This window comes from Cannabis sativa, chromosome 3 (genome assembly GCF_029168945.1).
Source record: "Cannabis sativa cultivar Pink pepper isolate KNU-18-1 chromosome 3, ASM2916894v1, whole genome shotgun sequence".
Classification (NCBI taxonomy): domain Eukaryota; kingdom Viridiplantae; phylum Streptophyta; class Magnoliopsida; order Rosales; family Cannabaceae; genus Cannabis; species Cannabis sativa.
Genome location: NC_083603.1, coordinates 51,561,067 through 51,576,048, shown reverse-complemented (window position 1 = coordinate 51,576,048; position 14,982 = coordinate 51,561,067). Strand labels below are relative to the sequence as shown.

The window sequence follows — 14,982 nt, the reverse complement described above, 5'->3', positions numbered from 1 at the left end:
GTTCCTCCATCTTGGCCACCTCCTGCTTCAGCCTCTTTATGTTTTCCTGAAAATGAGCGTTCTGCCTCTTCGCCGAGTCGGTTTCCTTCGAAGGCGTGGCCACGGCTTTCATAAACAAAGCCACGGATTGTGCGGCCGGTTCGCAGATCGAGAAACAAGTTCCTCATAAGGAATCTCGGCCAGTAATTTTTCCTGCATGGCCAGGAAGTCGCGAGGGCGAACCGGAGAATCAATGACAACCTTCTTCCCCTTGTCCTGAGTGGTCTTGGCCAACTTCTTGGAGGAATCTGCAGCGAGCGTAGTCATCACATCGCTCTTCCTCTTCTGGGCGACGACTGGTGAAGATGCCGGTGTTCCACCCTTTTGCTTGATCTTCAGGACAGGGGCAGACTTCAAGAAGGTCATGTCTACAAGCATAAAAGACAGATAAGTAAAAATCGCGACTCTACTCATCACGTTATAGCGAAAGGACGAGTTACCTGAAGTTTCTCGAGGAGTTTGCTTGGAAAGCCGTTTATCTATCCGCTCCTGCTGTCTCTCAGATGGTTCTTTATATACTGGCTCCCGTTGAAGACTCGCGTTCTCGGGGATCAGTTTGTGTTCTCGCAATTTGGCAGTCGTACACAGCAATCGCCGCCGCGATCTTGTCTTAGGAAGACTCCCAAGAATTTCAGCTACCCCCTTTTTATGAGTGTTAAGCGTTGGTCGAGCTGGTCTATCTGCGATGACAACAAAAGAACGAGTTAGCAAAAGATCTCGGAAAACAGAGTAACAAACTTTATCTAAGTCAACAAATATGCGACATACTGGGTCTGCGATTAAAGTCGGTTCTGATCCCAGGAACCTTAAAAACGTAAAACCATTTTGACTTCCAGTCACCCATGTTCGAAACCATCCCCTCAACCCCGTTGATTTCAGAAGTCGCCCATTTACTAAAGCAAAAGAAGCCGTTATGAAGGCCCACGCTCTTTATGTCATAAAAATAACTAAATTCCTCTACTGACGGAGCTCTATGGGCGTACTCCATGTACATCGCATAGAAGGCTAGAACAAAGGCGATAACCGTTGGGTGTTAGGCCGAAAAGGCGATACGTCATAGCGTCTAAGAATGGCTGCGACGAAAGGATGAAATGGGACTGATACACCACATCGAAGAATAGGTATTGAGATGACCACGTCCTCTGTGGGGATGATCGCAGGGTTGGTGAACGGAAGATGCGCTCTCTGGGAGGGTTTGGGACTTTGAAACGCAAGCCGCAACAGATTTAACCTCACGAAAGTGGTGAAGTCAGATTTGACGACTCGCGAGACTAGGTCTTCGCATGAGAAAGGCTCGTTCAGTTGAGAGTCGTCAACCGAGTCCGTCCCGCTCCCTTCCGCTTCCTCTTCTTCCCCACCTGACTCACGGGCTGGAGTAGTCCATCCCTCCTCCACCTCTTCGACTTCGATGTCAGGAGCCTGCCTCGTATGGATGAGGTAGTCGCGTGCTGACACTGTGGATTCGCTATCTCGGATATCGATTGCCCCAGGTTCAGTAAGCTCCCGTACCATCTTCTCGATCTCCACAGAAGACATAGGACCTAACTCTATCTCCGCAGCCTCCATTTCGGAGATGTCCGTAGGGAGAAAACTGTCCCTCTCCTGGTCCGATTCCCCATCAAAGGCGCGACCTCCTGATCCGAGCCGCCGGTCGTCCGATAGATCGCTCATCTGAAAGATACAAGATCTTTTCAGCGTGATGAATGTGTGAAAAGATAAAGATAAGTGATCTCACCCGCAGTAAACTATAAAAGTCGCATTCAACAAGAAAGTCGGACTCTGTGCGAAAACTGACCCTTCTATCGATATGCGAGAAGAAACGTAACTATCTTTGGGCGAGTAGATCACGCATCTTCGGTTGTGCGGTTTACCTCCAGAAACGGCTGGGCGTTTCCCAGTGACTCAAGAAGTATGCATTTTCGAGCATAACCCTGAAGTTACTGGGAGACACCCACCGTTTCGAGACAACCTACCAACCAAAAAGTACGATCATTCGAGCATTAACGCACGTCAACAAATGGCTGGGCGTATCACAGTATCTCAAGGGACATATAATCGCGTATATGGCCATTAGAATACTGTGACACACCCACCATTTGAAAAGACAGTTAATACTCTTACCACTCAGCCCGCGACACGAAAAGATCCTAAAAGGTCTAATCAACAGTTAAACAGAAATAAGTTTGGAAACATGCGATTATTCAAGTTGTTCAACCGAACCCTCGCGAGTATTCAAATTGTTCATCCGAATATCCGCGAGTATTCGAAGACGTGAATCAGTAGTGATCAGTTTTTTGCGATTATGTCAATTTACAGGCCCTACACTATGAGTATTACCCAGTATCATTTACCAAAACACATAAATACCCACTAGCATACCCTCCTAAAAAGAGTTTTCCATAAGCACCCAAAACCAGAAACACATTTTCTTCAAAAAACAGAAAACGAAAATGCAGGGATTTAGAAGCTAACCTTTAGTTTCGATTCCTGCGGTTGTTCTCGATCACTTCTGAGAATGCAAATGCTGTGGGAAATGACAGAAAAATTGGAATGAATTTCTTTTTTCTGGGGTGTATATACTGGGGAGAAGTTAAGAGAAAGGAGGGAAAAATGGGATATTTGATTCGTATCAAAGCGTTTAAATACCCCTATCCCTTATTTATTGGGATTGTGACACGTGGCAACCAGAATGCCTAAGGTCGCCCAATCTAACGGCCAGCTATGGCCACGCCTACACGAAAACCGAAGAGTTTCGTGACGTGGCATCCTAGAGATAATGAAAATTAATCATTACAGCCGTCATTTTTCGAAACCCTCGATGGGACAACCAAAAGGTCACCTCCTCGTGACAACCTTTCACCTGTCTCTCGAGCAGTAGTTTCCACTCGATGACCGCTCAAGTCACATCGCGAAACTAGGGGCATGTGTTATAGTGAGATTTCTCTCACCTAGAAACTCGAGACCAGACCCCTCTTTGAAGGACATGTGTATCCAGACTTCCAGTGAAGGCTGAAATGTCCAGGAGAGGCTTCTCGAAGTCGAGACCTCGCCCAGGATAAAACCAGCGAGGTATCGCGGATGCGACTTAATTCATACCGCATAACCGTAATCCTCATCATACAGGGTAGACCTAACTCGCATATGTCAGAACATGTGCGAGTGCCTCCCTCTATACCTCCGCGGCAAGTATAGAGGCCAATGCCCTATGATGCAGTTTTGGTCCCAATGACCCAATAGCCCTAACGGACCAATGTAAGTTCGCATGCCCAGATGTTACCAACTTCAGCATGCGACGTCTGTAACGAGCGATCACCTAAGGACGCAGACGTTCCAAACGTACGTGCGACCCTACGAACTCAACAGACGGAACACGAACGGTCAACTCGCAGATGCGAAGGACGCATACGTTGATGAGTTCAGTAACTGTCATATACTTATTAATGTTAACGTTGTCTGAGTTTAATCATGACAATTTAATGTGTAAATAATGGATTAACAATAAATGTGATCCTCATGTAACCGATTGGGCACCTGCTTTGTATATAAAGGGGTGATCCACCGTGAAAATGCACCTACGAATCCCTTGCTACAGTGGACTAAGCAGAACAAAATCTGACTGAACCACTATATTTCATTGTCTTCTGTATTTTTTCCAGCTTTGTTGTCTGTTCTCGCATTCCTATTTGAGTACTCGCCGGTTTAGGTTGAATACTCGCATTTATCATCTTTCAAATAATTCTATCTTTTACCGACTAAATTACACTTCTTGGTGTTGTGAAATTCTAGTAACAACAGAAGGTGTCTCTCATCTACTAGTTGTCTGACAGAGTTAGAAACTAGATTTGATTTGGTTGAAGTGAATAGTTTAATTGGATGAGATGAGAGCATCATGTTCCTTTTATAGTGTTTCAACTAGGGCTTACGTTTGAATTATATGGATTAAAAAAGAATAAAATATTTGGCAAAAATCACTAGTGTGGCTGGCCACTTAAAGACCAATCTCTAGTTATAATTTTGCCACTTTATTTCAACTAGTTATTCTTCTTTCAATAATACCATATTTTGTATTTTCAATCCAATAAATGCCAAAACTATTTATTTAGTAATTATAATTAAGTATCAAATAAAATTACTATTTATGTTATTTATTTATTAGACCATACAAAGTCTCTTATTTAATAAATTAACTCCAAAACTTATTTTCTTCACAATTAAACCCTTGCTTAGTGAAAATTCATAAATAAGACATAGTCTAATTTTAGAATTATAATTGATTAATTAAAATCAATTAACTGAGTCTGCAAGCAGTATTATCACAAGTCTCAACTAGTGAGGTGCAAGCAGTATTATCTCAAGTCTCAACTAGTGAGGGGACCATGAGCCTATATAACCGAGCTTCCAATAAATTTACAAAGTAAATTCTCTAACTTATTAATTCCTCCTTGTGCCACTATAGATTCAGAATTGCACTCTCAATTATATAGAATGCTCTATATGTGTACCAAGATATAGATACATTATGATTATCCATTGTTACAATCCTAATAGTCAAAGATCCTTTATAGATGATCTACACTAAATAGGGATAAATTTACCGTTCTACCCTTCAATGTATTTTATCCTTAAAACAATTAGCTACTTATAAATGATATTTCAGTAAACTAATATAATTACTGAAATGAGATCTCAATCATTTATCTCTATTCAGCAAAGCACGAAAGAAATCATCGTTTCACTTCTAAATACTTATAAAAGCTATAGATTCCATCTATGATTAGCACTCCCACTCAATTGAACTACCACGTTCCCAAGATGTAAATATCCGCCAGAACCATTGGTAGGCTTCCACGAACAACTTGAAGAACATAAATAATACAACTAAGTTGAACCTAACCATATCATGATTAAGATCCACAGACCTAAGATCAACCGGTGATATTGACTTAGAAAGATATAACGGTAAGTTTATGATATCTTATCCAAGTTCAATATCGGTCCAATCCAATGTATACTCCATACATCCGATATTGGTAAACTTTGCCAATGCCCTAGAAAGGACATAACACTTATCCAAGGTGTAAGAATACCTTAACGCCAATTATCATGTCAGTCTAAATCCAGTGAACTGACAAATTATAGGAATTAAACTTTTGAACATATAATTATGATTATATTCCACTGTGCTGACGACACTATAGTCATGAACAAAATAATATATATGTTTTGGACTTAATAGAATTTATACATTAAACATAATCATGAAATAAATCATGTGAACCATGTAACATAAAATAATTTCTGATCTTTTATTAATTAGTAAATCTGATTATATTGAAATGAGTTTTATTTAGGACAGACAACCCAACAAACTCTCACTTGCACTAATATAAAATAAAAAGTGCATTTCAAATAATCTCAACACCTTGATATCCAGATCAAGTGTAGTATGTAGTATTATCTCTGTAACAAGATCTCACAAGTTGTATTCTATATAACATTTCCTCCACCATTACATATCCTTAGTCACAAAAGTCTTGATATTGTGAAATTCCTCTCCATATGTCTACTCCTCTTAGGATACTGGATTCTTTACTATTTGGCAACTACTTCTGTGTTAGTCAGGAAGTAAGACTAATAGTTAATTCATTATTGGTACAATGCCAAAAACTGTATAGAACTTTTCATAGACTGAATAAGTATCTTTCTTGCAACCTTAACATTCAATCTCACTGGTAGAGTTAGAGACTTTAGATCAGTTCTTACACTTCTCCAAAATCACTGCTCCACCCTAAGAGTAATCATTATCTCATTAGTAGACTTTCTAGCATCGAGGCAAGTCTAGAAACCTAATTTTGTGTAGCCTAAGAGTATTAAAATACCACCCATATCGACTAACATATAGTTCATCTTTTGATCTTAAGATTTATTTGATTATCTTCCAATTTTCCTTTTTCTGGATAAATCTGATATCTACTCATTACTCCCACTCAACAGCAGGTGTTTAATCTAATGCATTTTAAAACATACATGAGACCTCTCATTGTCGATTCTAAGGAATTACTTTCTATAGATAGCCATTAGAAAAATTATCCAGCATCTTAATAAAGTAAGTTGCTTGCACTAGAGTAAGTAAACTACCACGTATACCATAAACCACAGGTTTAGATAAACTCAAACCTATAATACTAGGATCAAGAAGTTTTGTTAAGACCATTGAATAGAATTATTTTCAAATTTTTCTTTCTTGTCCTTGTAATAGATTACTTTTGGGTTACTCCATATGAATGGTTTTAACCATAGTTCTCTTGACTTTGCTTCTTAGTTCTTTATTCTGACTATCCATTACCTGTGTAAACTAACAATGGATTTTAATCACATGTGTCTCCCAAGTCATAACAAGGTGAGTTCCTTGAAATCCTCCCACTACGACAAGGTACCGTGGCTTTCTGTCTAGGAACATAAGTTGTATTTCCTCATCGGTTGTGTCAAGACAACAGAGACAGTGGGATCATCTTATGTAGAATAAGATGATATAACACTTTAGAATTGAGTATCTCCTCTACTTTGCTACTTTGTTTTCAGATTTAGTCATATTCTTAGAAAAGTAGTATTTGTTGAAACAAACACTTTCTTATCTTAATGACCATAGGATGGTCCACCCCTAATCACTTTAGAATAGCAATCAAACATGCAAACCTTAGTTAACAGTTTTAGCTTTTCTTAAGTTCATGATCAGGACATCCATGAATCCAGTAATGTTGTACACTAAGTACACAACCATTCCATCATTCTGAAATTTTCCTATCACTAGGGTTTTTCTTAGAAGGACTCAGGCATCTACTAGTAACTGATTATAGACCTTTTACTTTCATCAATATGCAATCTGGGTTTCTAGGGAGGTAAGTTTGGGTACAATTCAAAATTCAACTTAATGATATTTAAACTGCATATCCACTAAATATTTCTCCACCCCTATCAGCTCACAAGATCGTTAACTACTTACCTTAATGGTTTTTCATCATTGCTAGAAATTCATGAAGTTTCTTAAACATTTCTAATTTTTTTTGCATAAGGTAAAATCTAGAGTGATTGTATGAGAATTTAACGATAACTCACATCCACCCTTGAATGTACATCCATATGTCAAATATAGATTATCCTACTTTCAAGTGGATATTGGTATATTTACTCTTTACAGGGAATCATCTTGTCAAAACACTATGAACAAGATGCAAGTGCCATAGATATAATATTGTGGTTATGGTCCTTTGCTGACTTAGGTTTAGTTACAATAAAGAGTTCTTAGAATAGTCCAAGTGGATCTTGGTCACAGAATACATAACTCACAATCCCTACATTAACATACAGCTCGAATCCATTGACAAAAAATGGAAATTAACAACTTGTAAAAGTTATACTGTAATGTTTAATGCATTCTTGGAACTGAAATTTGAAATTTCAATTTAGAATCTAAAATTTAAAGTCAAAGACTTGAATTTATACTAAATATACATGAGTAATTATTCTAGCTTGTATCAACACTACTAATCTAACTCTAAGTTTAGGTTGCCTTAAGTAAGCACATACAAGTAGGAGATATCTGAGATCGAGGATTTATATTATTTCAGGATAGGATTTTGGGAATGTAGTCATTTGCGCCATTTAATTTCATAGAAAAAAAATGAATGACATCATAAGCAAATGATTTATAATTATTTCTCATCCAATGATATACTATTTAAGTAAATTTTAAATAAAAAAAACTAAGAGGAAAATAAAGGATAATTTTGATTAAAATAAGAACCCAACGCTATCCCGTTTAGGCAAGAGTCAAAGATATTCTTATTTTACAAATTTCTTCATTGTTTCATATTGTAAACACTAATCTAAGTTGTCATCTTTGGATGTACAACTAGATGTTGCCTTTATAAATACTTATCTATCGAGATCTAACACTATTATGTTTGTCTAACGGATGACAATCCTTTGAGATTTGTCCCATTAAAACAACAAACTAAGTTAGACCAACAATGAAGACTCGAAATTTATACTACAATAATTAATAACAGAAAACAACATGATGGTTCAATATAAATTCATACACAATTCAGAAATTATTAAGCATTTAGCAAGTAACAAAAACATGTAAAAATACAAAAATTATAATATCTTAAATAATTTCCAAGGTTTTCGACAAACTGATACAATGTCCAGTAGGCGAGAGTCAAAGATATCATTCATTGAATATAGTATTCAGCTCATCTAAAATGGACACCATTCTAGCAACCTTTTATTTGATCAAAATAAGAATCCAACGTTATCCCGGTAGGCGAGAATCAAGGTTATTCTTATTTTATGAGCTTCCACTATTGTTTCATACTTTGTAAATTTATCTCTAAGTAGTCACTGTAGGGGAGAGTCTAATAGAGATAAAAACTTACAAAATACTTATCTTTCGAGATCTTTACGATGTTAAATGTTCAATGTAAAACCATCCATAAGGGGGATGAAGTCTAGCGTCTCGAGGTCCCATTGAAATATCAACCATGTAAGACCAACAATGGAGATCGAATATTCTTATAACTAAAGCTCATTATTTGAGAGGGTTGTATTTTTATTTGATACTTATTTTAATCTATTTATTTTAACATATTTATTTATTTAATTAAAATTACTAATTTAGATGAATCTAAATATAAATTTTAATTTAATATTTATAAAATTATACCTTATGAAGATCTAAAAAATAAAATATCCATCCTTAGTATTAATTTTCCAATAAATATTATGAAAAATTACTTAATTTAAGTTGGTCAAAAATTAAATCATTAATTTTCAACCCAAATTTAATTTTTCATAAATGTAGTGGCCAAAAATTGCTCTAAGCCCGACGAAAAGGCCCAACAATTGAAGTACTGACAAAGCCCACTTATAAGTCAGAAACAAGGAACCCGTAAGGCCAATGGCTCATATGGGCCACGCCCAATCCATGCCTTTTGGGTCATACCCATATTCGAATGTCCAACCCACAATAAAGCTTGATCTTAAAGTACAATGTTAGGGTTGACACGTGGAGGAAGAAGAATGTTAAGTTTCCCAAGTAACCCACGAAAATAGTGATCTTCCCTAGCATAGAGAAGCGAGAATATCAACCCTCTAAGTGATACGCTGATGTGAGGACGCTCATCCAACAATGAACCGAAAAGATAACGCTCATCCCAAAAAAAGTGGAGGAAGACCATTTCTCTAGGGATGGACTACATTTCAAGAGGTAGCCGTTTTCCTAAGATAATAAATAGACCCTCACAGGGACAGAGGTGGGGGATGGAAAAGATATACGAATATTCACTCTCTTTCTATAGATTTACGACGAAACTTATCATTTCTCTACGATCTGACGTACTCTTTCTCATTCCGTTTAGCAAGGTTTGACCGTCGATCATCACATAACTATAGACACATGAAGTATTTATCTACATTTCTTATTTTATTTTCTACTTCGTACTATAAATTTACTGACTTCACCGTCGGAGTGCCTTTGACCGGCACCACCCTGGTGTCCCAAGGTTTCATGGTCATCCTTTGTCTTTGTTCTGTAGGTTGTCGGTTCCCACAAATGCTCATTCTGATCATTGTAGATTTTAGCGTCTATAATTTGGCGCCCACCGTGGGGCCCTTACAAACTGACTACGAGCAAGACAATCTATCATTACCACACTTCAAATGGCAGAAGAAGGAGAGTTTGTTGCCCAGGAGCAACCCAATGTCAATGAACAACTTGCCACAATAATGGCCCAAATGCCCGAGATGGCTGAGCGAACTGGTGTTCAGGAGCAAGAAAATGCAACCTTTAAGGAGGAGAACGCAACATTTAGGAGTGATTATGTCGCAATAAAATCACAAATGGAGTCACTGAAGGCTACCATGATGACTCCTAGTGTTGCTCAAAGTCAGTTCTGAGTTCCAATTACACCAATGGCATTGCTGGACTCAACTCCTATAAGAACAGAGACCAAAGTCTCTGATCAACAAACACTCGGAGGGACATCGACTTGAACGTTACGAAGTCATTCTGTCTTAGGAGGTTCTCAACCTCAACAATCTGAACATACTGATATGCAAACAGATGGGACAAACTCTGGAGGTCTAACGACCATCAATGTGGCCTCTGACTTACCTACGGTCAGTCTCCCTATAACTGGCCTGCCTACGGTCAACCTTCCTACAATTGGCCTGCCTACAGTCAACCTTCCTACAACTGGTCTGCCTACAGTCAGCCTTCCTACAACTGGCCTGCCTACAGTCAGCCTCCCAGCGACTTGCAACTTGGGGGTTGGCACTACAACATCTGATCCTCCAACAACGTCTCCTCTTGAAGGACTCTCACTATCACAAGTAACTACCACACATGTTATGCTAAACTCCAATCTGATTCCATCTTCTGTTGATGCAGGTCATACCACCATTCATACTCTAACTCAAGAGGATTTGATTGAACGAGCGATCGCCGGAGGTTTGAAGGGATAGAAGCAATGATCCAATGTATTCCAGGGGTTCCAACACCAATAAAGAAAAGTCTGCCTAGCAGTTTTGCTGACTCACCTTTTGTTGATGCCATTGCATTGATCGAGATGCCAAAGAAGTGTGTGTTCCCATTAATGAGGATGTACGATGGAACAAGCAATCCAAATGATCACATAGCTAGTTATAAACAAAAGATGTTCACTGCTGCCATCCCTCGCGAGTTGCACGAGGCATGCATGTGTAAGGATTTTGGGTCTAGCTTGGCTGGCCCAGCCCTCCAATGGTATACGAATTTACCCAATAATTCGATTGCTTCTTTTGCTCAATTAACAGATGTTTTTGTAAAACAATTTGCAAGCAGTAAGAAATTGGAGAAACTCTCAGATGACCTATACTGCATCAAACAAAGGAGAGGTGAAGCCTTACGAGACTATGTGGCAAGATTCAATGCTGAAAAAGTTTCCATCACGGCATGCAACGTGGACACAACCATTACTGCCTTCCGTAAAGGCCTGCTAGTAGAATCTGACCTTTACAAAGAACTGACAAAATATCCATGCAAGACAATGGAGGACGTGCTTGCCAAAGCTTGGGCACAAATCAAGTGGGAGGAAGACGAATCTAATAGACAATCAACAATGTCCTACTCTTACTCTCGCGACAGTAGAGTACCGAAGAGGGTAGATCGACGACAGACCAACTGTTATTCAGAACCTTATCCAACCAATAGATCATGGTCATACAGAGATAGCGAGAACTCCACCCAACCACACAAACCAAAAGATTACATTACCAAGACAACACTATCTCGAAGGATGAGGGAATTAGACAAGGGACCAATTCCTGAATACAACCTGAACATTAGCCCTATCGAAGTAGTTGCAGTAATGAAGGGAATGGGAAACCAAGTGAAGTGGCCTGAAAAAGATTAAAAAACCAGCAGCAATGCGCGACACGATAAAGTGGTGTGAATTTCATAATGACCACAGACATACCACTCCAGAGTGCATATCATTAAGGTATGAAGTGGCTGAACTCTTGCGCAAAGGTCAATTGCGAGATTTTTTATTAGACTAGGGAAAGGCAGCCGTGACGAAAGCAGACAAGAGGCCGACAACAGCTCCAGAGCCATCTCAGCACACCCGAACATGTAATGTCATCTTTGGAAGGTCAGAGGTCAGCGACGTAACATACTCAGCCCTAAGAGGCATGCACGTGAAATAGTCAGGACAGAGGGTAGACCACAGATTCAACCAGCAGCCTACAGCGGCTAGATCATCAGCTTCATGGACGACGAAGCTTTAGATTTGCTTAATCCTCACCATGATGCTTTAGTCATTTCTTTATTTATTTCAAATTGTTTTACTAAACGTATACTGATCAATAACGGTAGCTCTGCTAACATCTTATTTTTGAATGCTCTCAGGGAGACGGGGATCGACGAGGCCACCATCATCCACAAGTTCACAGTATTGATTGGGTTTAGTGGAGAGTAGAAACACTCACTCGGCGAGGTCATACTCCATGTTTATGCAGAAGGAGTCAACCTACAGACGAATTTCCTTGTAGTTGACTCTCCATGTAATATCCCAATAAGCTTAATAGTTAATAATTAAGGGTTTATATTTATATTATGAGTTAACTAGGTAATAAGTGGGATTATGATCCTACTAATCTAGTTCAACATAAAATTTTAAATTTGTTATAAGTAGATAAATAAGCATAATTTTTAAATTACGGAGATCTATATAGCATGTGTGAATGTAATATGAACTATATGTGAAATAAAAATATTTTTAGGTTTGGCGACATTGGAGACTTGATCGGAGGCCAAAAATGTCACAATGGGTTTAGTTAGTAGTTTTAATAGGATTGTTACAGTAAGTTAGCTTTAGAATTATTGGGGTATTTTGAGATACTTGGAGTGACTAAATACCCTAACATTAGAGATTTCTAGTGATTAAGAAATGGCAAAATAACAATAATTAACTAATTTCACTATTATTGTTGTTGTCACTGTAGTTATTATTATAAAAAAAATAATCTGATTATATATATGATAAACTTAAGATAACTAAACCTAAACATTCATTCTCTCTCTCTCTCTCTCTCTCTCTCTCTCTCTCTCTCTCTCGCGTACAGAGCAGCGAACCCCCATAACCCCATAAACCTTCATTCATTCTCATCTTTTTTTAATATTACCATTAATTTATCTTTAGAAATTGAAAATTTATATAGCTTGAGGAGTAGAGTTAGCATAAAGATATTTGGGTAAGTTTTCTTATTTTGCTTTTGGAATTTTGAGGGTTATAATTTTTGATGTTGGATTATATGGTGTGGTATGAATAAATTAAGGGGCAATTTAATTATTTGAAATCAAAGACATTAATTGTTAAGTCATCTGAATATTTATATATATGTATGTATAAATAGCTAGATTTCATGTCTTCTTGTGTTGTGAATGAGAAAAATATAATTAGTACAATATTTTGAAATTTATTCATTATTTATGTATTCTTATATGTGTGTGTATGTGTTTGTGTGTGTAGAGAGAATATATTGATATAAGAAATATGAAATGCTATCATATGTAGTTTTTAGAACTATCATTTTTCAAGAAAAGTACTTTTTGTATTTTGGCCATAAATTTTCACTCCGATGTCTGTTTTAGACGTTTTATATACTGTTTCGAAGCTTGTGATGAGCTCTAAAATATAGTGTATGCCTTAGAGCAAAAATATAAGTTTTATTTTAGTGTATTTATACCACGAGATTTGGTAGAAAATCCTAGATTATCTTACACGAGTATTAAGTAGTGTTTTGGGATAAACACTTATTGGTTTACCATTGTCATGACATAGGGCCCGAGATTATTGATCGTTCTCCAAGCAGGTCGACCAACATACCTGAACCGGGACTTCAGGTAAGAAAAGTTTAATGTACCAAATGGCATGACAAGGTTTGAAAATATCGATTGTCTGATTAGGTAATGATAATGCGATGATACTATAGACATAATATATGGGCTCACCTGGTTAGGTGATGCAATATTCCTGGCGACGTATCGGGCGTAGGTACGGGCGTCAGTGACATATGATAAGTACAGGGCGTAGGTACGAGATCGTCTCATTAGACGATGCGATATATTAGTGCAAAGTTGTGGCACGGGCTCACCTGATTAGGTGGTGCAATGATATTATATATGATATTGCATTATGACACGGGCTTGCCTGATTAGGCAATGCAAATATATGAGCATATCTATTTCTATGCATATAACTGGTTATATTACCTACTGTTGAATGTTATAGTTTAATCATTTTGTGATAATGAAATATATAATCAGCTATTTAATGTATCATTCTTTATCACTTTTCTTGTTGAGTCTATGTGACTCACGGGTGCTCTGTGGTGCAGGTAAGGGCAAAGCAAAGTTAGAACAGCCATGAGATGGCGGTCTTCTCTAGCAATGTACATATTGACCCCACCAGTCTGCATGTTGAGTTGCCAGAAGTTGTTTTAGACTGGCTGTGTTTGCTGTATTTTAAATTGTGTTTTGAATTGTTGTTGTATATCATCTTTTGGATAAATCTTTTATAATAGGGATCCCCGAAACACCTTTTTACTGCCGTTATAATGTCCGTTTTTAGTGTTTTATTTTGATTAAGTTTTTATTATCCTCACAGTTTTTAATAATTAATTAATATATTAGTATTAAACTAGTTTATAAAATAACACACGTGGCGTCCCTATAGAATAGGGCGTTACACTCCATCAGCTTATAATGCGATCCTTGGCCGACCATGGATCCATTCCATGAAAGTTTTGCCATCCACATACCACCAAGTGATCAGGTTCCCAACCAAGTGGGGAGTGAAAGAAATATAGGGAGCCCAAAAAACTGCTCGTGATTGTTATCAATACTCACTAAAAGAGAAATTGACAACATTATAGCAACTACAACAGTCTAGTTCGACCTTTGCACTGCATGAACCTTGTATGGAAGACCTAGATGATGTGTGCATTAGCAAGGAGTTACCATACCATAAAGTCCAGATTGGAACAAAGCTTACACCTGAGTTTTGAGCTAGGCTGATTGAATTCCTAATCAAACGCCATCACTGCTTTGCGTGGTCCCATGAGGACATGACATGTATTGATTCTAACATTATTGTTCACAAGTTGCAGGTTGACCCTAATTATCCACCAGTCAGGCAAAAAAGACGTAAATTCGCACCTGATCGCAACAAGGTGACAAATGAAGAGACACAAAAACTAATCGACGTGGGATCAGTCAGAGAGGTTGACTATCCAGACTGGTTAGCAAACGTAGTAGTTGTGAAGAAGAAGAATGGAAAATGGAGGGTATGTATTGACTTTACTGATCTCAACAAGGTATGTCCGAAGGATTCATTTCCA

General features: G+C 37.9%; 1 protein-coding gene across 1 annotated transcript; it reads left to right on the top strand.

The window, feature by feature from the left end:
* Positions 1 to 10,571: 10,571 nt before the first annotated feature.
* Positions 10,572 to 11,495, top strand: LOC133036158 (uncharacterized). Its single transcript, XM_061112657.1, has one exon. It carries the CDS (start codon positions 10,572 to 10,574, stop codon positions 11,493 to 11,495), a length of 924 nt encoding a protein of 307 aa, XP_060968640.1.
* The last annotated feature ends 3,487 nt before the right edge of the window (positions 11,496 to 14,982 follow it).

What these genes read in the sequence shown, in the direction of transcription:
- LOC133036158 (XM_061112657.1), top strand. Translation starts at nt 10,572, where the DNA reads ATGATCCAATGTATTCCAGGGGTTCCAACACCAATAAAGAAAAGTCTG.